The sequence below is a fragment of the Terrapene carolina genome, unplaced genomic scaffold (assembly GCF_002925995.2).
Source record: "Terrapene carolina triunguis isolate 2854851 unplaced genomic scaffold, T_m_triunguis-2.0 Scaffold95, whole genome shotgun sequence".
Classification (NCBI taxonomy): Eukaryota; Metazoa; Chordata; order Testudines; family Emydidae; genus Terrapene; species Terrapene triunguis.
The window spans coordinates 34,814,414-34,842,111 of record NW_020664446.1 but is presented as its reverse complement, the minus strand read 5'-3'; the positions used below and the strand labels follow the sequence as shown (position 1 = coordinate 34,842,111).

The 27,698-nt window shown below is 39.3% G+C and overlaps 1 protein-coding gene across 1 annotated transcript in view; it reads left to right on the top strand.

Moving 5' to 3' along the window:
- Positions 1 to 14,072, top strand: part of PTEN (phosphatase and tensin homolog) — a 117,286-nt gene extending 103,214 nt beyond the window's left edge. The window contains exons 9-10 of the mRNA XM_029911378.1: positions 8,672 to 8,896; positions 10,769 to 14,072. Of these exons, the coding sequence (XP_029767238.1) occupies positions 8,672 to 8,896; positions 10,769 to 10,951 (408 nt within the window). The 3' untranslated portion in view covers positions 10,952 to 14,072. The remainder of the gene's footprint in view (positions 1 to 8,671; positions 8,897 to 10,768) is intronic.
- Positions 14,073 to 27,698: the final 13,626 nt, after the last annotated feature.

The window sequence follows — 27,698 nt, the reverse complement described above, 5'->3', positions numbered from 1 at the left end:
GCTCTCTGTATGTGTGTATATATATCTCAATATATGTTCCATTCTATGCATCCGAAGAAGTGGGCTGTAGCCCACGAAAGCTTATGCTCTAATAAATTTGTTAGTCTCTAAGGTGCCACAAGTACTCCTGTTCTTTTTGCGGATACAGACTAACATGGCTGCTACTCTGAAAAGAGGTAAGAAGGAGCAGTATCCTTGTCTTATTAGATTTATCTTGTGGTTTCCCCTTAGAAGAGTCTTAAAGTATAAGGAAATGTATTTTAAATGTAAACTTTAATTTAAAAAATTCTCTTATATGTACACAGTTCTCATGCCTGAATCTTAGCTCTTTCGCACAAGCTTGGAACTCTTGTGTTTTTTTTTTGTTTTTTTTTAACCTTTGAGAGCAATTGGGTGAAAGTTTGAATGTAAGCCAGGCCCCCTACTGGTCATTTCATGCCAGCTCCTCCCTGGTATAATTGCTGTCCTTCCAAACTGATGTGAATGTTTTTATATTGCCTCTGTTCAGCCAAGGTGCCCCCCACGAGGTCCAGCATGTCATCTGCTATTGCTTCAGGATTCTAGTGATTCTTGTTGGGTAACTTGTTAATCTTTTGTGCTTCCTTTCAGCACAGTCAATTACAATACTAAATTTGTAGGTTCCATGGTGCACTTATCAGTGCTTTTTTTCAGCACAGACCAAGAACCCTTTTCCGCCCTCCTCTGCAGCCTGGGGCACGGATCACTTGCAGGTTTAAACTAGTGCAAATGGTGAATTCTCTGTAAATTAAACTCTTTAAACCATAATTGGAGGATTTCAATAATTCAGCCAGAGGTTAGGGGTCTAGGAGTGTGTGGGTGAGGTTCTATGGTCTGCAAAGTGCAGGAGGTCAGACTAGAGGATCACAGTGGTTCCCTCTAACCTTAAAGTCTGAGTCTATGAGAACCAGGGAGGACAAAACTATGCCAAGAAATAAGACCCACTTCCCTGGTCAGACTGCTTCCTGCATCTGGCGGAAGACCTCTCCCCATTGCACTGCAAGGAGAAATCACCATGGTCTGCTCCCCAAAACTCTTGTCCCGCTTGTTGATTGTTCTACACCTTGTGTAGCCATTAACACCAGTGCAAAGTGGGTGTGAAGCACTACCATTCTTATTTTTGGTATTATTTCGTACCTGTGCGAAATAACACCCCCTGAGCGCAGGAAGTTTCAGCGCTGTAAAGCGCCAATGTAGACAGTGCACCAGCGCTGGAAGCCGCGCCCCTCGTGGAGTTGGGTCTGCACTGAGACCACACAAGACACATTAAAGTGCTGCCGCCGCAGTGCTTTAGTGCTGCCAGTGTAGACTAGCACTTAGGCCCTTAGATTCTGCCAAATTACAAACTTGCTGATAGCCTACCTATCCAAGAGGTTAAGAAGCAGAAGAATGAGTGAAGAAAGAAAACTTGAATATTCGTGGCAAAAAAATAGGTACTCCATTGCTGTGTAGGAGACAAGAGTTTCTTCTCCTCTGTCATGAAGGCAGCAAAGTGAGGCCCTGTAGGTATTTTCCAGACTGAATTGCTTTGTATGCAGACTGCATCTGCTTAACCTCAGGGCTTGTCTATACTGGCACTTTACAGTGCTGCAACTTTCTTGCTCAGCTTTATGCTGCAAGTTTCAGCGCTGTAAAGTGCCAGTGTAGACAGTATGTCAGCGCTGGGAGCTATTTCCGTCATGGAGGTGGGTTTTTTTTGTTTTTTTTTAGTGCTGGGAGAGCTGTCTCCCAGCGCTATGCTGCGATTTCACAAGCCACGTTGCCAGTGAAACATGCTCTCAGACTGCAGCATCTCCCACTGAGATGATTTCTCTCCCTTTAGAGAAAATCACCTGCAGTCATGATGTCATAGGCTTCCAGAAATAAACCAAGAGCAGAACCTAAAAATAAGCACTTTCCTTCCAAGATTCCGGTTTATTCACACAGGCAGTCATGGAACCATAGAAGGGAATTGGGGCTGCCATCTCTGACGCCTGCCCTTCCTGGGTATTAAAAAGGGATTAGGGAACACCTCAGATTCCTAATAAGACTGTCAAAACCTCCTTTTCACCAACCTAAAATAGTCTATGCTAGAGACCTTCCCAGTGTTTTAATCTTTCCTAAACATGCTAATCAAGAAGCTAATGAACTCAATACTGCTTGTTAACTGCTAGTGTCCTGGATCCCCTCTAAGGCTTCAGGGAAGGGTATTGAGATAGCATTTTTTGCCTTGCTTGATAACCACCTTCTCTCCATGGTCAAGGGAAGTACACCTGTGCTTGTTCTGGATCTGTGGTATTTGATACTACTGATTACCAAATACTCCTGTCCCAGCTTCAAGAAACTGCAGTGTTAGCAGAAGACCCCTGAAACGGCTCATATCCTTCCTAACAAACCAAACTCTGTTAGTCATGGCAACACTTCCTTCACTTCCAGAGTTCTGTAATGCTCTGTAACATGGAGCCCCATAAGGCTCAGTAATCTTCCACTTATTATTCAAATCTCAACAGTCCACTGAGAGCTGGTGAAACAACACAAGCTGAAGTGCCAGCACTATGCAGACACCCAGCAGCGTAACTTGTATGTCAGATGTAGATAGGAAATTCCCAGTTTTCTCAGTACTTACCTAAATTCAGCAGCTGGCTAAAGCAGAACCCAGGCAAGGTAAAGGAGATAGTAAGAGGGAAATGCTTTGAACAACTTGTAGCCTCTCTAGCATTCTCCATTATGGTAGTAAATCAGTCCACAGCTTTTTATCTCTTCTGTGCTATTGGATGCCTAAATAGCATGATATAAATGCCCACTTTCATCCTTCATTGTCCACACTATTTGAAACAAAGCTGGCCACAGTAGTGAACACAAGCTTTATTGTTGCAACCAATTCTATATATCTATATCTATCTTTATATAGATAGGTATAAAGCAAAAAACCTGAAAGGACTCCAACAGGTACAAAAGTCAGCAACACAGGTTGCTGTTAACTCTTCATTGGTACTCTTCTTTGGGCACTGGCTTCCCATTAAAACAGAATGCAGTTCAAGCCTTTTGTTGCTGATATTCATAATCCTCCATGGGATTTGACCCTTACTATATCATAGGTTACCTCTCTTCATGGCCATGATCTCCCATGAAACTATCATCCAGTTGGTGAGTGCAGGACACTGACCTTTAATAGGAGCTTGCACTTAGACTATGGAACTCTCAGAAGTGGTAACAGTGGCCATAAAACTGGCAGCTTTGAGAGAAATACAAAATTTGGAGATATACCCATCTCATAAAACTGGAAGGGACCCTGAAAGGTTATCGAGTCCAGCCCCCTGCCTTCACTAGCAGGACCAAGTACTGATTTTGCCCCAGATCCCTAAGTGGCCCCCTCAAGGATTGAACTCACAACCCTGGGTTTAGCAGGCCAATGCTCAAACCACTGAGCTATCCTTCCCCCCCCCAATTTGTGTCATCTTAGCCTTTCCTCAGTTTCTTTGCGCACACATTTAATATTTATGAACACACATATGCATATGAATACACAAGACCCTGTAAAGCTAATTAAGATTGTTCTGTTCCTGCAGATAGAAAGGAAGAAAGATTAAGTGCTCAAATACTAAAGAGATGGGATGGGGCTAGGGGGGAGACAAAGGGAGAGAATAGAGAAGGAAGGCAAGCATCTTGCATTGCTTACAACCCCACTTGCCTTAAACTAAAAACCATGTAAAGTCTTGATCACTAGCAAGACCACTACCATTGCCTGCTTCAAGAATGCTTCCATCGGTTTTTGCAAAGTTGTTCTATGGTCTTTTAACCACAGATTTAGAAAGTATCCATCATTGCTTACATTTGGCCTCCAAAAAAAATTTCAGTTCAGACTGTCCATGCTTTAGACCTTATTTTCAAGGTAGTGGAGGCCACTCTCCCTTCACCCAAGATGATTTTTTTTAATGATATCCCTTATTGGTCAACTGAAATTTTTTCCTGGTGTTTTGCCCCTGGTTTCTGTCTTCAAGTACAGTAGAATCTCAGAGTTACGAACACCAGAGTTATGAACTGACCAGTCAACCACACACCTCATTTGGAACCGGTAGTATGCAATCAGTCAGCAGCAGAGACCAAAAAAAAAAGCAAATACAGTACTGTTAAATGTACACTACTTTAAAAAAAAAAAAAGAGAGCGCAGCATTTTTCTTCATAGTAAAGTTTCAAATCTGTATTAAGTCAGTGTTCAGTTGTAAACTTTTGAAAGAACCATAATGTTGTGTTCAGAGTTACGAACAATCTCAGTTCTTGAGGTGTTCGTAACTCTGAGATTCTACTGTATATTGGCAGTAGGGAGCCTGCAAAAGGTGGGTCCATTGCTTCCAGGTTTTAAATGGACCAATTAAAGAAGATAAGGTCACTGCTAGATGCTAAATGACTTCTTTGCATCAGTTTTCCTAGGGTGTTTGCGAGATACCTACCCCAGACCTGGTCTTGTTTATTTTTCAGGCATATATTTTTATTGGCCATCTTGAATTGCCTTACCTTTCTGGAAACATTGCCTTCTGTGCAGTTGAATAAATGGAAGTGGGTGACACTTAAAGTCCAGTAGGGGATTTGGCTCACATTCTACTGCAGTTGCTTTTGTAAGGGTTAAAATAAATCTTACGAATTAAGGTAGTTCTACCACTTTGTGCTAAGGTGCTAAAGCTTGAGAATCCTGAAAGGTATGGGGGAGGGATAGCTCAGTGGTTTGACCATTGGCCTGCTAAACCTAGGGTTGTGAGTTCAATCCTTGAGGGGGCCACTTAGGGATCTGAGGCAAAATCAGTATTGGGGGGAGGGATAGCTCAGTGGTTTGAGCATTGGCCTGCTAAACCCGGGGTTGTGAGTTCAATCCTTGAGGAGGCCACTTAGGGATCTGGGGCAAAATCAGTACTTGGTCCTGCTAGTGAAGGCAGGGGGCTGGACTCGAGGACCTTTCAAGGTCCCTTCCAGTTCTAGGAGATCGGATATCTCAACTTATTTATTTATTTATTTATTTATAAAGAAGCAGAAGTCCAAGGTGAGTAAATTTTCCTTATTTGAACACTGTACCTTACTAAAAATAAGTTTCACTTGCTCTGATAGACTTCAGTTAACTTTCTCCTTGATGTGTCTGAAGAGCATTTTCAGTAACTTGGAAGAGTTAATTTAGCTCCAGAACCGCTGAATATTGTCTATGTCAAGGACAACGTATTTTATGAAATGAAGATATTTTGTCAGTTTTCCTGTCAAGTTATGTAACTGTTAAATAGTCCCTTATAAAGAAGAGGGATTGCTAAATGACCCTAGCATTAAAAGTGGTGGAAACATACCACATAGCACTCTTAATCTTTTAAGAGTACTGTGTAGACACTGAATGTCAAAATTAAAATATTTTTACATATGCAATTCTAGAAAGAAGACTTTACATTTTTCTCTCTTAATTTGTACCTATTTTAAAAGCTCCAAGAACATGTACAGGATAAAAAGTTTAAAGAACATTGAAAACTAACAAGTCAAATGGACACCTTCCTTGAATAGCCCTACCATCCACACAGGCAAAGGATTAAAGGTGTGATCAAATGGAGATGGCCATCAGTAGAGCCCATGCAAATCTGTGGATATCCGCTTTATACCCGCGGATATCCGCAGATCATTTTTCCAGATCGCAGCTTGGGTGCAGATACAAATTTTGTATCTGCACAGAGCTTTGCAGCACACACTCACCCAAACAGAGCGTCTGTCACCCAGCTCTCAAGCTCCAGCTCAGCTCTCTGAATCCTGCAGCAGCAGCAATAGCCCACTGGGCATTCTGGGAGTTGTAGTCCCCTGCTTGCTTGGATGGAGGAGGTAAACTACAACTCCCAGAAGGGAACGCGACCGTGTGCTCCTGCGCAGTGAGCCAAGCGCAGCTGTGTGTTAGAGCAACTGCAGCTGCGTAGGGGTGTCTGAGCACCAATGGGAAGGTGGCGCTGCACACAAGGGCCCAGGATATAGTCTCCCTGCCTGGAGCAGGGAAGATGGTACAGCAGGGGTGGCGGGAGGTCCCCGGGGAGAAGTGGGTGGTGCTTAAGGGTTTGGCACAGCCCTGCGTTATTGGTGTGAGGTGACCTGTGGAGCTGTTAGCAGAGCCTTGCAAATGCGCAAATATCTGCTGTTATTTGCATCCACGGACAATTTATGTGGATCATGGATCAAATGCAGATACAAATTTTTGTATCCGCACAGGGCTCTAGCCATCAGGGCATAGCATAAAGCCTGATCCAATGGATTTGAGCTCAGAGCGACCAGGGGAGTGGACCTAGTTCCCAAGTTCGAAGAGTGACGTGCCCCCAGTTCAAACATCTTAATCTAGTGATTGTTCACCATCACCTCAGCTAATCTAAAATGTTGGCCATGTAGGAGAGTTTCTGTCCAGTATCCAGGACCCAGACAACACATGACTTTCAAGTTGTAGATTTCCATATGTAATTTCACCTGGAAGCTAAAGAAAATGAATGCAGCCTTTGGATGACAAATGATGTATACTTGTTTGATATTGTTGACTGAGTGGGGATCCATGTTCTGCAATATATTGAGTCTTCAAGGCTAACTCCACTTGCAGTGCATTCCAGTAATCCAGTTGGGAGATCCACAAAGGCATAGATGACGTCAGTGAGGTACATTAATTAGAGGACAGTGATAATTCTCTAGCTAATTGTACATAAAAGCAATTTTGAGTCTCATTGCCACCTGTCTCCCAGTTAGGGATCTGCAAATCCAACCTTGATTTCAAATATCCTTGAAGGTGGGTATATCCTCTCCATAATGACGAATATATACACATGCACGGGAGGTTGTGTTTATGCAGATGTATATGTAAAATAGTAATGAAACAGTTGCACAGATGAAATACAAAGCTAGTGAAAGATTCTTGCAGCATAAGGAATGCTGAATTGGTGAAGAGCCACAGCTTCTGTGCTACCCTCAACCCTTCCAAATCATCAGCACTGTGGTGTGGTCTGGAAGGGTTGGGCATTTTTTATTTTTTTTTTTGGTTAGAAATGTATCTGATTCCATCATGTTATATGGGCACTAATAAAAATACATAGTTTCATTTGTTCAGAAGGAGCCCAATCCCAATTCTACTCATGTATAACACCATTCAGTGCTTGATTTTTTTTTTTTTTTAAGACCATTGCTTTTTTGTGGACACACACCCCTCTCGCTCCCTTCCTCCTCCCATTTTTGCCAGTTCATTCTTCAGGGTAACTATTATGGGAAGGGCTGTAGCAATATTAAAAATTGCTCTGCATTTTGCTCTGGAGGTGGTAAAATCCATTTTGAGTTTTATGTCAGGAGAGGGGGGATTTGTCATGGTGGGTTTCAGGGAGAGAAGCAATCTTAGAGAGAGTCTGGACCCAGACTTTAATGGCATTGAAGATCTGGTATTGGTTGGCCAGTATGGAGGAGAAAACCAGATGTGGACATTACATATATTAAGGGGTTATAAAGGTTAAGTTTAATAGTATCTTAACTTTCATCAGAGATTTAACCCAGTAAAGGATAGAACATCTTTATAGCTGCTTGCCTAGGAATGTATGTGAAAAAAACAGGCATCTGCAATAGTATCCCACAACACCTCTAATTAAAATCAAGAGCATAAATTATCGGTACTTATTAGTTGTATGTTACATCAGTGCATGTATAAATCAGTCTGAGACTTGGATTAAATATTTACATCTGTTTGCATGTGCACACTGGAACACTGCAGTGCAAGATAAAGTGGTTTATACTTTTCTGCAGGTAATAACTATTCCCTGCTTACTGTCAAAGGCAGATCATTTGGAATGCTTAAGAGAGAATGTTTCAACCTTGATTTGATCAGTAGATATGCCAGCAAATATAACTGGGCATCTCAATAAACATTTATATTACTTTCCTTTCTTTTCAGAAGGTTTGCAAATACTTTTTTCCAGGGGCTCACCTCCTGTTCTCTCTCTTTCCCCCTTCTCCCCCCCCCCCCCCCCCCGCCATCTTAGCAAACACTTGCTTTTAGGTGATCTACACGAGGGAATAAAATTAATCCTTTTCAGATATTTTCCGTATTAAGTGTTCTTTCTTACCAAAACTTTTTTCATATAAAATTAAGAAAAGCAACACATTCTGTTGAATGGAACACTAATTAAATTACAAATATTAAAACAGATGTCCTTCACTGACTATCAGTGCTACTGATCCAAGTAGCCTGGTAAGGATTGTGTGTCAGGAAGCAGCTACTGTATGTATCTGTGTACAAAATAAATTTTTGTTTTATATGCCCGGTAACTAATTTCTTGGCAGTTTTTGCTACTTGTACTAAGTTTTTAATCTCCCATTTTGTATATTTGGCCGTTTAATTTATTGAAGCCTTTTTGGTTTATGAAAGACCCTTTTTAAAAAAATAAAATTATTTGATTACCTGAGGAAAATCCATGTGGTGATTAATATAGATAAGATCTGTATGTTATGTAGGAAGACTAATGAAAATCTACTTCCTGACAGTCGATGTGCCAATGATGTAGTATTGTCTAGATTTTTTATGCCTTTCATGGTTTGGTATTGTTAAACTCATCAATTTTTAAAAACCAGATGATGCTTGTATTCAAATAAGATAATATACCATCTGTAAATACTAAAGCAAGCTTGCTTTTTCCCACAGGACAAAATGTTTCACTTTTGGGTAAATACATTCTTCATAGGACTGGATGAAAATTCAGACAAAGTAGAAAATGGGAGTCTAGTTGGAGATCAGGAACTTGATGGTATTTTCAGCACAGAACGCTCAGATAATGACAAAGAATATCTAATCCTTACGTTAACAAAAAATGATCTAGATAAGGCAAATAAAGACAAAGCCAACAGATATTTCTCTCCAAACTTCAAGGTAAGTATTTTTTAAAGAGCATAGAATAAACAGAATTTTGAAAGCTGCGTGTAGTTATTTAATATATACTGCATTATCAAAACATGTTTATCTAGGAACCATTTGTTACATAACTTTCTAGACTGAGGCAAGTAATATCTCTGGATATGTCATTGCTTAAGTTTATCTGTTTAAGAATGCAGTAACTGATCCTGGAATTATTGCAAAAGAAGGTGGTAGATTTTTCAGGAGTTAAGATATCATTTTTTTTAATTGTAACTTTTGTCTTTAATTCTGAAGAGTTTCTTTGATCAACTTACACAGCATAAATTATGAATACGGTCATGGTCTGAAAAATTAAAACACTCAAACTTGACATATCTACTCTAGCAGCAAGTAGGAAACCTCAGGGATATAATAGTCTCTATGCTGCTTGTATTTCCTCTTCATGGGCTGACAAGTGGATCCACCAGCTCTACCCTAAATATTTGATGAGTTGAGTTCCTTGGTGTGCAGGATTGCATACTCTCTGCTTCCTGTCTCAGCATTTGTTCCATAATCTGATTCTGTTCATGTCACTCAGAAGCTTGTGTTTTAAGTCCTTGTCTCCACTAAAGAAATGTCTGGTTCCAAGAACCCTTTGGTACTCTTATCTTGCTTATAAAACTTTTGTTCCCACACACACATTCTGCAAATGACCCACAAATGAAGGAATATGAAAATTATGGGGGATCACAGAACAATGTGACCAAATATTGTTTGGATTAACTTGCTTTTAGTAGTTTTCTGGAATCTATTGCTCTCGGAGCTGTTTGAAACCAAAGAGGTATTGCAACTGAAAAGGTTTAGAAGAGTTTCTAAAGAATGGTGGTGATATGGCTAACTGCAGTGATTCAGAATACAAATGATTGATGCATGTACAGAACCACTTGTGCTTAAACCAAGTCTAGTAAATTAATTCATTTCAGTTCCCAAGTGTAAACGTAACTGTAATTTTATTAATCAACACTGTTTACTTCAGTGTTCAACCTTGTTTTAAGTGAATAGACATGACTGAATCCTCATGGGGAGTGTATTTGTGGAAGAAGATGCCATTTCGGTATATTATCTTTCTAGCCATAAGACTACTTTTAACTGAGGATGCTTCTGCTATTTGGAAACATCACTACAATAGCCATCTGTTTTAACCAGTATTTAATACCCACTGATATATAAATTGTATAAAGATAGGTAAAGGGAAAAAGGATAATTGGTAGTGAGTAATTAATAGTGCCACAAAGGGCACAATAGTGATTGTAATTGGGTGTTTCTTATTGCTTATGATTGTGGTGGGAACTCCTAACGGTCCCTTCCTAAGGTACTTGTTTATTGACATGGGTTCATGACTCTTACCATTTGTGCTACTGAAAAATTTGTAAGTGTTTGTTTTAGATTTGGGACTTGGAATTTTGTATGCCAAAAGTTTAATATCGAAGGTTGTATGTAGTTGGAGGTTTTTAAACAAATGTACATGGTAGAATGATTTTAAAGGACCTATGTGTTTTGGCAATCTCTAAAGCCAATACTGTCATCAAGATTACACTACAAACTTTTTTGCCATTATATCTATTTTGAATAGGGGTATGATTTGTGACTGACGTAGCCATGCTGGCAAAAAACCCCAGTGTAGATGCAGTTTTACCAGCAATACTGTGCTTTTGTTGACTTAACTTATTTTACTAGGCAGAGCTAGAATAAGCTTTCTGGTGTAAACTGTGTCTACAGTAGGAGCACTTTACCAGTGTAGCTATACTAGCAAAGCCTTCCAAGTTTAGGCTTGGCCTGTATTGTCTCAACTACTTTAAGAAAGAAAAGCTCAGACTATATTAACTTTTTGTTTTCTTCCTTTCCTAGGTGAAGCTATTTTTCACAAAAACAGAGGAGCCATCAAATCCAGAGGCTAGCAGTTCTGCTTCAGTAACACCGGACGTTAGTGACAATGAACCTGATCATTATAGATATTCTGACACCACTGACTCTGATCCAGAGAACGAACCTTTTGATGAAGATCAGCATACACAGATTACAAAAGTCTGAATATTTTTTTTATCTGGGAAAAAAAACCACAAAGAGACAAACTTGAATAAACTGAAAAAGGACCTTTTCAAATGGCAATAGAACATTGTGTCAGATTACCAATTATAGGAACAATTCTTTCCTGACCAATCTTATTTTGCCCTATAAATCTACAGGGTTTGACACTTGTTGTCCAGTTGAAAAAGGTTACCTAGCTATGTTATGTATATACCTTTTTGTGTCAAAAGGACATTAAAATTTCAATTAGGAAATATAAAGATGGCACTTTCCCATTTTATTCCAGTTTTATAAAAGTGGAGACAGATCTGATGTGTATGCGTAGGAATTTTTCCTTTTGTGTCGGTCACCAACTGCAGTTGGGGGGAAAAAAAGCTTTCTGATACACAGGTTCACATCCTGCCCCTTCCTTTGCACTTAAGTGGCAACAGATAAGTCCGCAGTTGGCTAAGAGAAGTTTCTAAAGGGTTGTACTACATTCTAATGCATGTATTCTGGATAGGGGAATGGAAAGAAATGCTCTGAAAGGAATATATTATGCTGGACCCTGGACTATGTACCGTATCCGGCTACTTACATGCACCTTTCTTTAGCATGCTGCAGTAATTAATCCTGGACATTTGAGGAATCGGCCGCTGTCACTGCTTGTTGTTTGTGCATTTTATTTTTTTAAGCATAATGGTGCTAGAAAAGGCAGCTAGAGGGAGTGATTCCATATAGGGGTACAGGAATGAACCTTCCACAACATCTTAAAGACCCACAAATGAAGGGATATGAAAATAAGGGGGTCACAGATAAGAAACACAGCAACAATGACTTAACCATACAAATGTGGAGGCTATCAACGTAAAATGGGCTTGAAACAATTGTTCTAAAAAAGACAATGATTTATTAAATGTTTTTCTCAATTGTAATGGCTGCTCCATCTCCTGTGTAATCAAGGCCAGTGCTGGAAGTCAGATGCTATTAGTACATACATCAGTCAACATCTTACACTTATTTTATTAGTTTTTCAATCATATACCTGCTGTGAATGCTTCATGTGCTGCATTGCAAACTTTTTTTCTCATTAAATATAAAATATTTTATAACGGTGCACGAGAAACTTCAATTTGAGATTCTACAGGTTAGTGTTTATTTTGAAGATTTATGGATGCATTTATTCAATCAAACAGCTGTCAGCCCTTCCACCTCTTTGACCTTACACATTCTATTACATTCATTACAATGAGTTTTGCAGTTTTGCACACTTTTTTTTTTTTAAAATGTCATTAACTGTTAGGGAATTTTACTTGAATACTTAGTACCTACAATGTTTAAAAAGAGACATTACACATGGTATAAAGGAAACCAGTCTTGCAATAAATTCTCAACACTGCACAGATATAAAGATGTGTACTTTTTAAAAGTAGAACATGTCCCAAATATTCTATCTGTTGTTTGCTATTAAAAGAATTAGATATCCAAACTGGCAGTGTTGTATCATTCCTTCATAGGGATATAGCCAGAAATAGGGATTGAGCTTCACTTTTGAATATTATGGTGATTGACATGCCCAGACTGCAGATAATTTAACAGAGTACAACTACCGTTGAATACAGATATGAAGAAATTTTTAAAAATTCGGTTCACTATGAAATACACCATGACCTTCAAACTTTTGGAATATCTACCCTAAAATTACACTTTATGGTGTAAAGTCCAATTTTAATTAACTTACTGATGCCGAAATTGTTCATTAGCTGTGTTCTTACCGAATTAACAAATGAATCTGGGCCTAGTACAACAGCATTAACCGAGAATATTAATTGTAAAAAGACAAGGCAGGACTTCACCTAAATTTTGGTAAACAAAGGTGTAGCATGCTTTTTCAATATTTATTGGTCAATTTTGCTCGTCAAATTCATGATCTAAACTTATAACAAAGCTATTATAGGATTTTCTGATTTATAAGTTAAATTAGATTTTAAGGTCTTAACAAAAATGCTGGTCCAGCACTCAGAATTACTGTTGTTAAATTGGCCAGCAGGCAATGGCTACTTGAAGATCAGACTTTATGCCTTGATACATGTTTTACCTTATGTCTGCTTTTAGCAATTGAAAGTCATGTTGGCTAATAAACAAAAATATTCATGCTTTAAAATACTTTGATTTTGACACTGTACTATGTCCCACTTTTGGGCTCATGATATCAAAATTAAATGTGTGGTTCCAGTATGTAACACTGATGGCCAGAATGGAAATAATGACATTATAATGGGCTTTTGCACTGTTGTTGTTTTTCCTTTGGAATGTGAAGGTCTGAATGAGGGTTTTGATTATGAATGTTTCAACGTTTTTGAGAAGCCTTGCTTACATTTTATGGTGTAGTCATTGGAAATGGAAAAATGGCATTATATATATATATATATATATATATATATATATATTATATATATATATTATATATATAAAATATATTATATATACTCTCCTATACTTTATTTCAGTTACCATCCCCATAGAACTTGACAAGAATTACTATGACTGAAAGGTTTTTGAGTCCTTATTAAAACTTTATTTATGACAGTATTCATAATTAGCTTGAAATGCATTCGGTAGGTAATCTCTGAGTTTCTGGACTGTATACTTAAACTCTTGGATGTGCAGCAGCTTACATGTCTGAAATTACTTGAAGGCATCACTTTCATAAGAGCTTACTGTTAGGCCCTGTACTATCCGTAGTCATCTGTAGCCCCACTCGAAATGTTTTGCCACAGTTAATTTAAGGGCAGTTGTACAAATAGCATCAAGATTCTTTGCTGTGGCACAAATTGTAAACTAAAGTGGAGTTTACATACAGCATCAAATGTTTCAGCTTTAAAAAATAAAAATAGGGTGCCAGTGTGCAAGTTCCATGTTTAGTTACAGCAAATTTGTGCAATATGTTAACGATGCCTGTGGTTGCCACAAAGTGCCTCGTTTACCTTTAAATACTGTTAAAAATGTCATGCATGCAGATGGAAGGGGTAGAACTGTGTGCTAAAAGAGGCTTTAACTGCAGTTTGGCAGAGCTGCCTTTTACTCTGCCAGTTCAGATTTTTCAGTCTGTTTTCATATTCATATATATATAGAGAGAGAGCGAGAGAGAGAGAGAGTGTGTGTATGTATGTGTGTATATATATAGAGAGAGAGCGAGTGTGTGTATGTGTATATATATATATATAGAGAGAGAGAGAATGAATATATGTACGTACACACACAGACACACACACACACACACACGAAAATTGAGTCTGTCAAGCAGCCTTACTCTGATTCAGCCTCTTCAGATACTATTGTGCTGTGCAACAGTGGCTCTGTGTGTAATGCTATGCACTGAGGATACACAAAAACAACAAAATATGACATGTACAGGAAAATGCCTCATACAAAACAGATGTCCGTTTGTTATTGTGTTTAACAACCCTTTATCTCTTAGTGTTAAAACTCCACTTAAAACTGATTAAAGTCTCATTCTTGTCACAGTGTGGGTGTTTTATTAAAGTATTTTGGGTGTAAACTGCTCAGATTATATTTTGCTATTAAGAAATGAAGAATCAAGTGTGATCGTGGGAGTAAGGGACATTTCTCTAAAAGGAGCTCCTTGTGTATCAAAACAGATTTCAGGAAAGCTGCATGTTAAAATGCTTTGGGATTGAGTCTTAACAAATTAATGTTGAAATAGGAAATGTGGGTTTTGCTTGCATTGGTTTTCAAAAACTAGAGAATAAATAAAAGAAAGTGGGCCTTTCATTTTGATGCTCTCCAACCTATGAAATATAAAACAGTACTCTGATTTCTTGAATTAAACCAAATTACTGGCTTTCGGGTCAATTTGTTTTATTATAGCAATACATATTTTTTTCTTTCAAATAACATTGAGCCTCCCATACAAACAAGCTAAACTTTTCAGGAAAATGTAATGCAGATCACTGAGATACAATGTAATTTTTTCTAACTTTAAACTGCCAATGGCTTAGTAAAGTCTGCAGGATGCTTTTTCCAGTGGGACTAGTATAATGTGTGTGTATGTGTATGTGTGTATATATATATATATCCTAAAATAAGCTTGAATTTTTTTCATGCCTGCTGGTCTCTCTGAAATTAATTTTAAAATAGATTTTGTACATGTCTTAATGTAGAAATACTGTATCCTGTTACTTTTTCAGCTTGTCTTACCCTTTGAGCCTTAAGGAAGAAAGAAGCTACTTGATTTGTGCTTAAATTCAATGAAGTTGTTAGAGTAAGTGGCTCTGTAAAAGTGAAAAGAAAATGTTTTACTGTTTTGCATGTGGTGATGGTTTAGCAGGATTTTGAATTATGAAAATTACACATCTGACTACTTCATTTCTAAATGTTCTATTCTTGCCTCCTTACTGAAGCTTTTTCATTTAAAAATGGCTTAACATATTAGATGTTTGAGAAAGTCTTCAAAATGATTCCCATACTGCTTTGTGAATCAATTCACAATATGTATACTCAGTGCTATAGCCATTTCCATATAGTAATTGAAATGAAAAACATGTTGCTGCTTTAATATTGCTTGATTTCTCCAACTTGGGTGGAATCTTTCTCCTAGTTGATGTTTGACACAACCAAACTGAATTTGTTAATAACTGTTGCATTTCAGTAAACAATAAGACAAATATTAATTGTTTAGAGTTAATCATGTACATCTTTCTACCTGTATTCTTTATTTTTATGGTAATAGTTTTTACATTCTGGAAGCAAAAGTTTTTAAAAGGCTTAATTGTCCGGGGGCTGGAAGGTGGGGAGGAGGGCTGTTTGGTATCAAAGTAATTGGAAACTTTTAGAAAGTCCATTCAGCACTCTGTTCAATGAGTGGCTTCTAAAAGAATATTAGAAAAGAATCTCCATGAAGAGGTTCTGGTGTCAGGACAATTGTAATTATGTTTCTGTATTTGTTGTATGAGCTAGTGGTGTATAGTTTACTTCAGTGCAGGGTAGGATCCTTGTGAATCCCTATGCAGTTGTAGTAGTCTAATAATGGTCTGCTTCAATTGCTTATTTTTATCTCCAGTAGAGCTACAATATAATATTTCCAACTTGTACTTCGAGGCCTTCTGTTGGAATCCATTCTGGGTTTCATCTGTCTTTCAAATTGTATGCTACTTGCTCTTGAGACACAATTCCTCTGATATTTCTGTAGTTTACTTGTATCCATTTGGGGGGGGGGGTTGGTAATTGCTGTTATTTTTTTCTCAGGTGAAATTTTTGGAATGTATTACCATTTAGCTCTGCATATGAGCTGTAATCCCCACTTTTTTCTTTAAGCTTTTGCCTACTGAAGCTAAATGCTATGTTGCTTTTCATGCCTTTCATTTTTTTTCAAGTGTGCTGCAGTGCTTACTAAAATGTCAGTTTCAGAGCATCCTGTTTATAATTCATGTATGTTTGTGCATGGTGGAGCATGGGCAGCAACAATGCAAACATTCTGCACAGTGTACTTTAATTCTGAGTTTCTATATCCATTCTGTCTGTGACCTCTACTTAGCTGCTATCCCATGAAGGTTTTATCTTGGTTTTACGTGAATATTTTTTCCATGCAAAACTGTTCCAGAATACCAACTCAATTTATGTAGGCCACTTCAGCCATAAATGGGTAGATTCTAAAAAGCATTTTTAAAAATTGTGGCCATAAAATTGACAACATAAAAATGTCTTGATAAAAATGGTGGGATAGGCCATTCTAAAATAAGTATCGTAGTCAAGACTATTTTCAAAGATGAGTATGTTTAAAAGTAGCATGCTAAGAGTTTCATGTTGGGTCTCGTAATACAATGTTTAGTATTGGGTGGGAGCCAACAGTAGAGAAGAGATTTGGTCAGGGTCCCAGAGGGAGCAAACAGAGATATGGAAGGATCTTTGTAAGGAAGGTATTTGTAGAGAAGAACACAAGCAACATTTTAAAAAGGCAGTCCAGAAGCCTGGGAAATGAAGCTGGGATTGAACCACAATCAGGTGGGAGAATGTATTTTTGCTTTTGTTCTTCACCCTTGGCTTAATTCCCTTGCTGTCTCATTATTGTGTGTGCATTATGCTAGGCCAAACTGCTTGAGAACCTCTCATCCATTCACCTATATAACGATTTTTCTCTCAACTTTTTGTGCCAGCCAAGACAGTGGCTAAATGTATCCCTCCTTTTAGCAGGAGACAGAAAGGAAAAAGCTTTCAGTGGTTTTACTCCTCCCCCCAAACATAAAGTGATTGCTGATTCAGAACAGCAGTGCTGAAAGAATCCTACCTGAAAAATCTAATAAATCTTAGCTATCCTACTGGAAAGTAGGGGGGAAAGGCAATAGTTGAACCAACTCTTAAGGAAGGGAACTCTGTGCTTGCATAAAAGAATGCATAAATCTAATTGCCAAGCAAATTATCATTGGTCTATGCCAGCCCTGACTGCCAAATCAGTACCGAATAAAATATGTAGAACTGCCTAGAGAGAGTGTGAAACACCTGGATAAATTACCGCTGACTGGGGTAGAATAAGACACACACAAACCTAAATATCGAGTGAGAAAATTATTCATGGCGCCTAAGCGTGCTAGGTACTTTACAGCCAAATATGGAGAGGTTCCAGCCCAGTGGAACTTCCCATTCATGTTACACAAAAATTGTAGCTAATTACTATACCTCTATTTTGAACAAGCTATATGTAAAATAAGCATTTTTCCAAAACTAATTGCGTTTTTTCCTACAATTTTGCACACATAACACAGATGTGTGCATTGAAGAAAGAGCAAGGAAGAACAGAGCATGCCAAGGTAATGGTGTGATGTCCTGATCTGCATGGATTTAAATCTTGAAACTAGCATGGCATTCATAAAGCTTTACAATGAATGACAAAAATTTTCATTTACAAAAATAAATTAATGCAAAAGGTGTTAAAATAGCCCAGGAGTATGTTAATTGATATAGTAAACATCAAATGTTCAACGCTGGCTTTTAATTTTGTGCTTGAGCACCTGCAAAATTAGAAATAACATGAGATTCTTGAAAATACTTAATTTTTTTTAACACTGACTTCCCCTTCATTTTCCTGTCAGACACACCCCCATTCTTCCTTTTCTGTCCTTCATCTAAAACCCTTACTTATTGTAATGGAAAATATCATGCAAAAGCAAAGCAGTTATTATAAAACTGAGTATTGGAATTATAGTCAATGTTCCCTTCTCCTTTTGGCATCTTTCCCTCTGTTATTTCTGTAGATGTTTGGATTTTTGGGGCATTCTTTCTTATCTGTTTCTAATGCTTTCTCTCCCCTCTTACACTTGCTACTTTTTTATAACTGCAAAGGGTAACTTTGTTTTCTGTCTCTTAGATTTTAAGTCTTCTATTTTTTAGATAATGCCTTCAGAATAAATCCTTTCTGCTCCTCCACCTTTTGGTAGCTTTTCCACTTTCCCCTTGAGAAATGACTTCAGGAGAATGTCAGGATTGTATGGGTTAAACAAATCCAAGCTGCATTTATACATGCCTGAGTTAATTTCTGGTGCACTATAAACGAGCTGGTGTTCAGACAATATAATAGGAAATGGTGTACATGTGTACTGAATTTGTTCAGTGAGCTGAATGCTAACTTTGTTTGCTCTTAACACACAAAATTATTTAACCTGGACTGTGTTTTTCAGCGGTACGCTTTATTTGTGGATTATGCTGGTGTTATGGCACAAAGGAAAGATTTTTTCCATTTTTGACTGATTTTGTTCCTCTCAACTCTGGTGCACACTCTCACTGGTGAAAATGTGGTGGCTTCCCTTCTTTTCTTTCTGGGAAGATCCTCCTGCTGTAAGCCAAATTCTGCACTTGGTCATGTTCCATGTGATTCTCATTAAATCTAGTGGAAGCCAGACATAAGAACGGCCATACTGGGTCAGGCCAATGGTCCATCTAGCCTTGTATCCCGTCTTCTGATAGTGGCCAGTGCCAGGTGCTTCAGAGAGGATGAAGAGAACAGGGCAATTTATTGAGTGATCCAGCTCTTGTCATCCAGTCCCAGCTTCTTGTAATCACACATCACAGGCCAAAATTTGGCCCTTAAAAACTCCAAGTCAAACAATGCAGGCTTTGCTCAAGAGCTCTGTTTAGTGCCTTGCCAAGTAATTCTTTTGAGCTACAGTAAGGGAATTTGCTTAAAGAAATTAGCAGAAGTCAGGATCATGTGGGGCTTGGAAGGTGAAGAGCCTCCCCTGGAAGGGCTATGAACAAATAAGGAACTTTTAGTCAGTGAAGAGATTCAAGAAAGCAAGAGACTTGATCAGTGTCAAAAACACTGTCTCTTCCATAGATAAAACAGGAGGAGAAGGATGATTTTGAGAAGAAAATAAGCCAGGGAGGAAAGATACACCAATGGAAACAATATTGAAGTGCAGACAAGCAGTTTTTGCAATGGGGGTAGTGAGGAAAAGGATGGGTTTGGTGACAGAGAAGACGTTACAGGACTTACGTGAAACTGTATATGGGGATGCAGATGACAATTGAGTCTTGGGGTGTGAAAAATCGACCCCTGAGCGCTCTCCCGTCGACTCCTGTACTCCAGCTTGATGAGAAGCGCAGGCGGAGTCGACGGGGGAGCAGCAGCAGTCGATTCACCGCGGTAAAGACACCACCATAAGTTGATATAAGTATGTTGACTTCAGCTATGTTATTCACGTAGCTGAAGTTGCGTAACTTAGATCGATCTGCCCCCCAGTGTAGACCAGGCCATATAGGAAGTATGCAAGGGAGAGGGTTTAGAAGGACAGATTAGTTCAGTTTTGGCGAGACTGAGGTTGAGATGATGGAAAAGATCCAAGTAGAGTTGTTTGGGAGGCAGCTGGAGAAGCAGATAAAGGGAAGTGGTTATGGCTACAGGGGAAAACTTGGGAATTATTTGCATAAAGGTGGTAGTTGAAACTAAGGGAGTAGATGATGTTACAGAAGTTGTAATTGGAGAAGGAGGGGATTGAGGACAGAACTTGGAGAGATGCCAAGAAAGGGGGGAGAGAGGATGAGGAGCCATTAGACAAAATGCTGAAGTGGTTAGTAAGAGGAGAGAACCAGCCAAGTACAGTCAGAGGAGCCAAGAGGGAATTATACAAATTGTTATGAAGTATCACAAGATAACATGACATGTCACACTTCAAATAGTGATGTCTTAAGCTAAAAGATGGGGGTAGTTCCCAACTTGTTACTCCCTGTATCAAGTTATTTAAGAAATTGTTTTCTCCAACACTTAAGTGTTGAAAATAATACAGGATATATGTATGCTATAATTCGATTTATCTGCTGCAGCAATCGTTTTGTTAATTTTGCATGTTTACACTTCCACCTTGGGAGCTGAATGCTTGTGGAGATCTATTTCATATTTGTAATATTTGTAGAAGCTTTTATTTCTTTAACTGGGCTGTTAGAAGAAACAACTAAAGAAGTTTGGGCTAGTTTTCCTAATAAAGAATTAGATTTATGAAACAGTTACTAGTTTTCAGTCTCAGAGGCTTACAAATAAATATAACTTATCAACTTTTTAAAATCACCTGCTATTTTTGATGTTTATAGAAAGTACATTGTTATGAACTGATTTACTATTTTATACAAATATTAATTTATACTATTTATACCAATATAGATTAATTAGACTCAGATTTTAGTGATATGCTGTAAATCATTTGTTTTTGTGTATTATAAATTGAACCAGAGAAGAATGATGTTAGCAGGTTGGTTATGTAGGAAAGCACTTGTGAGATGGGAATTTCAATGCTTGACTTATGTGTTTGTTACTAAAACTCTCAGGTAGCCTAATAATTTGATCTACTTCCTGTAACACCTAAACATGCTGGTCAGGTGTTATACAATTGCAAAGGGAGAGAAAGTTGGAAATCAGTTGATCTATTTATATTCCTTATCTTACACAACACATTATTAATGTAATTCTTCATTACCCACCTTATACCTACAATCTTTAACAATTCCCAATCTGAAGTTTGCTAGTAAAAGTAACCCATGGGGGAGAAGGTCAGGGCAGAACATAATGGATGGTAGTGTGGCTTTTGAGTTGCCAAAAGACGCCCATCAGCACTGTGTTGGGGATGAGTGTGCCTGTGTTTAAATTTATTTGTTTGCATGTATATAATCAAACTGGAATGATTTCTTTAAATCACACACCCTTGCCCACAGTGAAGCTTCCAAGCTGCCATCTATCTTCGCCCATGTCTTCTCCATGCAAGTTGTTGTTGTTATGGCTAGAGGATTTAAAAGCCCTTCTGGACAAGATACAACATAGTGATGGAAATACTTATCCATAATAAATTTGATAAACTACTTGTGACCTTCTCTTTGTAGAAAAAAAAATTGAAGCACTCCTGGCAAAAGGACTTAGTGTGGCTAGAGAGAAGGGGATGGAATGGAAATAAAAGGGAGGTGTGGGGAAAATGAGATGGAAAGGGAGGAAGATACCAAATATATTGTGTAACATTTTAGAGGTGTTGAATAAAGGCTTGGAGATTTTATTTGGAAGGAACAGACTACTTCAGATCTTGGCTGAATGCAAGTCCAGTCTGTCTCAGCACTTGCAGAAAGAAGCAACGGGGGAAGTATTCTACAACTGAGAAGGGGGGATGACCAAAATGTGGTTTGCTTTCAACAGGTTGGGGCGGGGCGGGGGCATTTTGTAACCCATTCTGAATGACAGCATTGGCAGAAAATCATCGTCCTGGTGTATTGAGTTGATCTGCACAAAACTAAGCCTGATACTGCTCTGCTTGCATCATCATTGTCTGGATGTTCTTCACAGGGCTAGTCTTTTAAAGGTTTTCTGCTCATCTTTCCTACTAAAACAAATACTTTCTCCTGATCTCTTACGTGCAGCTGGAGAAGATGGTTAAATGTGTTTTCAGAAGCACAACCCTTACCATCTTCTTTTGAACACATTGTACTAGGACCGTCCTAATTCATCTGGCCCTCTAATGGCAGTCAGTAAATTGCAGGAAGTTTTGCATGTCTGTGGTTTGAAAAATGCTGAGTCTGAGTGTATTTTCCATTCTCTTCTCTTCTCTCCTCTCCCGTCTCCCCCCCAATGTTTGATTATGGTCTTAATCTAGTTCTTTAAAATACAGATGGCTAAAAGTTTCTTTTTAAGATTATTTTGTAAGCACTTCAGATGCAAACATAGAGAGCAGATTGATTAGATTTTGTTCTAAGAAATGTCCCTTGATAAGACCAAACAGTAATAGGTGGAAAAGTTTCATTTTGGCCAAAGTTTGTCAATAGGTGTGAAAACATAAAATAAACATTTAAAGTAGGTAGTTACATTAGAGTTCAAGCCGGCAATAGTCAATTAACTTCTTATGGATCAGTCTGAAGTAAACGGAAGATGGTGAAATGAGAGATGAAGGGAATGTTGGGATATAGAAAGGAGAATGAGGAAGGAGAGGAGCCTGAGAGTAGAAGGTGCTAGATGAGGAACCACTAGCCTGTAAATTGTGGATCTACAATGCAAGATCATAAAAGATTAGGATTGGAAGAGACCTCAGGAGGTCATCTAGTCCAACCCCCTGCTCAAAGCAGGACCAACACCAACTAAATCATCCCAGCCAGGGCTTTGTTAAGCTGGGCCTTAAAAACCTCTAAGGAAAGGAGATTCCACCACCTCCCTAGATAACCCATTCCAGTGCTTCACCACCCTCCTAGTGAAATAGTTCTTCCTAATATCCAACCTAGACCTCCCCCACTGCAACTTGAGACCATTACTCCTTGTTCCGTCATCTGCCACCATTGAGAACAGCCTAGATCCATCCTCTTTGGAACTCCCCTTCAGGTAGTTGAAGGCTGCTATCAAATCCCCCCTCACTCTTCTCTTCTGCAGACTAAATAAGCCCAGTTCCCTCAGCCTCTCCTCGTAAGTCATGTGCCCCAGCCCCCTAATCATTTTTGTTGCTCTCTATTGGACTCTCTCCAATTTGTCCACATCTTTTCTGTAGTGGGGGGCCCAAAACTGGACACAGATGTGGCCTCACCAGTGCCGAATGGAGGAGAATAATCACTTCTCTTGATCTGCTGGCAATGCTCCTACTAATGCAGCCCAATATGCCGTTAGCCTTCTTGGCAACGTGGGCACACTGTTGACTCTCATCCAACTTCTCGTCCACTGTAATCTTCAGGTCCTTTTCTGCAGAACGGCTGCTTAGCCAGTCGGTCCCCAGCCTGTAACACTGCATGGGATTCTTCCCTCCGAAGTGCAGGACTCTGCACTTGTCCTTGTTGAAACTCATCAGATTTCTTTTGACCCAATCCTCCAATTTGTCTAGGTCACTCTGGACCCTATCCCTATCCTTCAGTGTATCTACCTCTCCCCCACAGCTTAGTGTCATCCATGAACTTGCTGAGGGTGCAATTCATCCCATCATCCAGATCATTAATGAAGGTGTTGAACAAAACCGGCCCCAGAACTGACCCCTGAAGCACTTTGCTTGATACCAGCTGCCAACTAGACATTGAGCTGTTGATCCTACCCATTGAGCCCGACAATCTAGCCAGCTTTCTATCCACCTTATAGTACAATCATCCAATCCATACTTTTTTTAACTTGCTGGCAGGTCTCCCACAGTGATCTTATCAAAAGCTTTGCTAAAGCCAAGGTATATCACATGAACCGCTTTCCCCATATCCACAGTGCCAGTTCTCATCATAGAAAGCAATGAGGTTAGTCAAGCATAATTTGCCCTTGGTGAATCCATGCTGACTATTCCTGATCACCTTCCTCTCCTCCAAGTGCTTGAAAATGGATTCTTTGAGGAGCTGCTCCATGATTTTTCCGGGGACAGAGGTGTGGCTGATGGGTATGTAGTTTCCTGGATTCTCCTTCTTCCCTTTTTTTAAATATGGGCACTATAGTTGCCTTTTTCCAATTGTCCGGGTCCTCCCCCGATCACCACAAATTTTCAAAGATAATGGCCAACGGCTATGCAATCATTTCAGCCAACTCCCTCAGCACCCTCAGATGTATTGCATCCAGCCCATGGACTTGTGGATGTCCAGCTTTTTTAAATAGTCCTTAACCTGTTCTGTCACCACTGAGTGCTGCTCAGCTCCTCCCCATACTGTGCTGCGGTGCAGCAGTTTGGGAGCTGACCTTGTCTATGAAGACTGAGGCAAAAAAAGCATTGAGTACTTCAGCTTTTTCCACATCATCTGTCACTAGATTGCCTCCCCCATTCAGTAAGGGTCCCACATTTTCCCTTACCAACTTCTTATTGCTAACATACCTGTAAAAACATTGCTCGAGCATGCAGGGGTGTAATCAGGAAGGCCAAAGCACAATTGGAGTTGCAGCTAGCAAGGAATGTGAAGGGTAACAAGAAGGGTTTCTACAGGTAGATAGAGATGTCAGTAGAGGAGGTTTTGGAACAAATTGATAAACTAAACAGTAATAAGTCACCAGGACCAGATGGTTTTCGCCTAAGAGTTCTGAAAGAACTCAAATGTGAAATTGCAGAACTACTAACTGTAGTTTGTAACCTATCCTTTAAGTCAGCTTCTGTACCAAATGACTGGAGGATAGCTAATGTGATGCAAATTTTTAAAAAAGATTCCAAAAGTGATCCTGGCAATTACAGACCGGTAAGCCTGACTTCAGTACCAGGCAAACTTGTTGAAACTATAGTAAAGAAGAAAATTCAGACACTTAGATTAACATAATTTGTTGGGGAAGAGTCCCCATGGTTTTTGTAAAGGGAAATCATGCCCCACCAATCTACTAGAATTCTTTGATGGGGTCAACAAGCATGTGGACAAGGGGAATCCAGTAGTTATAGCATACTTAGCTTTTCAGTAAGCCTTTGACAAGGCCCCTCACCAAAGGCTGTTAAGCAAAGTAAGCTGTCATGGGATAAGAGGGAAGGTCCTCTCATGGATCGGTAACTGGTTAAAAGATAGGAAACAAAAGTTAGGAATAAAAGATCAGTTTTCAGAATGGAGAGAGGTAAATAGTGGTGTCCCCCAGGGGTCTGTACTGGGACCAGTCCTATTCAACATATTCATAAATGATCTGGAAAAAGGGGTAAACAGTGAGGTGGCAAAATTTGCAGAGGATACAAAACTACTCAAGATAGTTAAGTTCAAAACAGACTGTGAAGAGCGACAAAAGGATCTCTCAAAACTGGGTGACTGGGCAACAAAATGGCAGGTGAAATTCAATGTTGATAAATGCAAAGTAATGCATATTGGAAGACATAATCTGAACTATGCATATAAAACGATGGGATCTAAATTAGGGTTACCCCTCGAGAAAGATCTTGGAGTCATTGTGGATAGTTTTCTGTGGATAGTTCACGGTGCAGCGGCAGTCAAAAAAGCGAACAATGTTGGGAATCATTAAGAAAGGGATGGAAAATAAGACAGAAAATATCATATTGACTCTATATAAATCCATGGTAAGCCCACATCTTGAATATTGCATGCAGATGTGGTTGCCCCATCTCAAAAAAGATATATGAGAATTGGAAAAGGTTCAGAAAAGGGCAACAAAAATGATTGGGGTGTGAGGAGAGATTAATAAGACTGACTTTTCAGCTTGGAAAAGAGTCAGCTAAGGGGGTATATGATAGAGGGCTATAAAATCATGACTGGGGTGGAGGAAGTAAATAAGTGTTTACTTTTAACACAAAAACTAGGGGGTTACAAAATGAAATTAATAGGCAGCAGGTTTAAAACAAACAAAAGAGGAAGTATTTTTTTCCACACAATTCACAGACAACCTGTTTGACTCCTTGCAAGAGGATATTGTGAAGGCCAAGACTATAACAGGGTTCAAAAAAGAACTGATGAGTTCATGGAGGATACGTCCATCAATGGCTATTAGCCAGGATGGGGAGGGATGGTGTCCCTAGCCTCTGTTTGCCAGAAGCTGGGAATGGATGACGGGATGGATCACTTGATGATTACCTGTTCTGTTCATTCCCTCTGGGGCACTTGGCATTGGCCACTGTCAGAAGCCAAGTACTTTTGCCAGTGTTTCCAGATGTTCACCGCAAAAGCAGGTGGAGAAAAGAGTATGTGCTGGAATTCTTTTATATTTTTATTCAGATTTTGTGCTTGATATTTGTTTTGCTGTCTTTATAATGTGAACTGCAGCCAGTTTAAAAGTAAATGCAAAGGTACTTCAGTTTCTCTACCTCTAATGTGTAATATTGAAATGTCTTTTCCCCAAGTTGTGCAGGGAAAATGAGCAAGAAAATAGTGGGACAGTGCTAGCGTGATACTTACATGAGAGCTATATCCATATCCAGTGTTTCCTTCCCTGTAAAATTAATCTTTCTAGCTACCAGCTGTTAATGCTTTGTGTACAAACAACTTATGCCCCTTTAGTTTTTCTAAGCTATAGGGTTTGCACATCCATGTTCTCCACAATTCTTTCATATTAACTTTTGTTTAAAAAAAAAAAAACTCTCCTTCCTCAGTCCCTCTGAGTCTTACTCCAAATACAAATCTTTGTACAAATCAGCACATACTTCTATGTTGTCTGTGCTGTTGGGGGCGTTGTATGAGGAAGTTGAATATTTGCCATCACCTTGGCTTTTCCAAAGATTAGAATCTCTATTGCATATAGTCCATCTCCTTTATAGATTTCATTCTTATTTGTTTAGTAATTTGAGGACTTTGTTAAAAATTTCAAAAGCACGTAAGTCCCATTTTCTAGAGTAATATATGCAATTAGCAGCCCAGATGTTACAAAGTCAATGGGACTTAAGTTACTTGCTGTCTAAGTCACTTTTGAAAATGCAAATCAGGCTTCAGTAAGTTTTTGGTACTTTGGAAATTTTTACTCCTTTTGTGTATACACAAATTGCACAGATTTAACTAAAATCTGTTTTTAAATTGATTTTAATTAAGCTGCTGCCCTTGGTGGATACTTCTCAACTGACTTACATTAGTCAGATTGATTATGCTTAACTTGGCAAATTACTGCAGACTACAATATTGCATAGGCCAGCAATTAAATGGTATATGGGTTTCTGAAATTTTTTAGGTAACTTAAGAAACAAACCACCAAGAACAAAAAAAAAGGTCTATGTGAACAAAGGAACCTTTCCTGTCTCATATGACAATCCATTATCATCACCATAATACTATATATTGCAATGTGAAGAATTTCCTTGATTCCTGGCATGATGCTCTATAACCAGGGCCGGCTCTAGGATTGTTGCCGCCCAAGGCAAAAACAATTTTGGCTGCCCCCCTCCCCCCCCGCCGTTTTTTAATTACCCCACCCCCTGCCCCGCCTCAACTCCGCCCCTTCCCTGCCTCCTCCTCCCCCCAGGCTCTCAAGCCTAGGAGGGAGGGGGAGCAGCGATTCGCACGCCGTGGCCGCTCGGGATCTCCCCCTCCCTCCCAGGTTTGAGAGCCTGGGAGGGAGGGTGAGTAGCGGCGCGCGAGTGGCAGCGGAGGTGAGCTAGGGCGGCCGGGGCACATTTTTAGGGGCGGCATTCTGGCGCCGGCCATGCCGCCCCTAAAAATGTGCCGCCCCAAGCACCAGCTTGTTTTGCTGGTGCCTAGAGCCGGCCCTGTCTATAACTGTCTAAAAATCCAGGCCTCATTGAAGATATCAGTGCTAATTATTACACACACTGACAGCAGAATACAAGGCTTGGGCTCTAAATGGCTTGCAGCATCTGTTTTTAGAAGAAATGTCTTTACAGTTATCCCTCTGGGGAGCAATAACACTTTCCTCAGT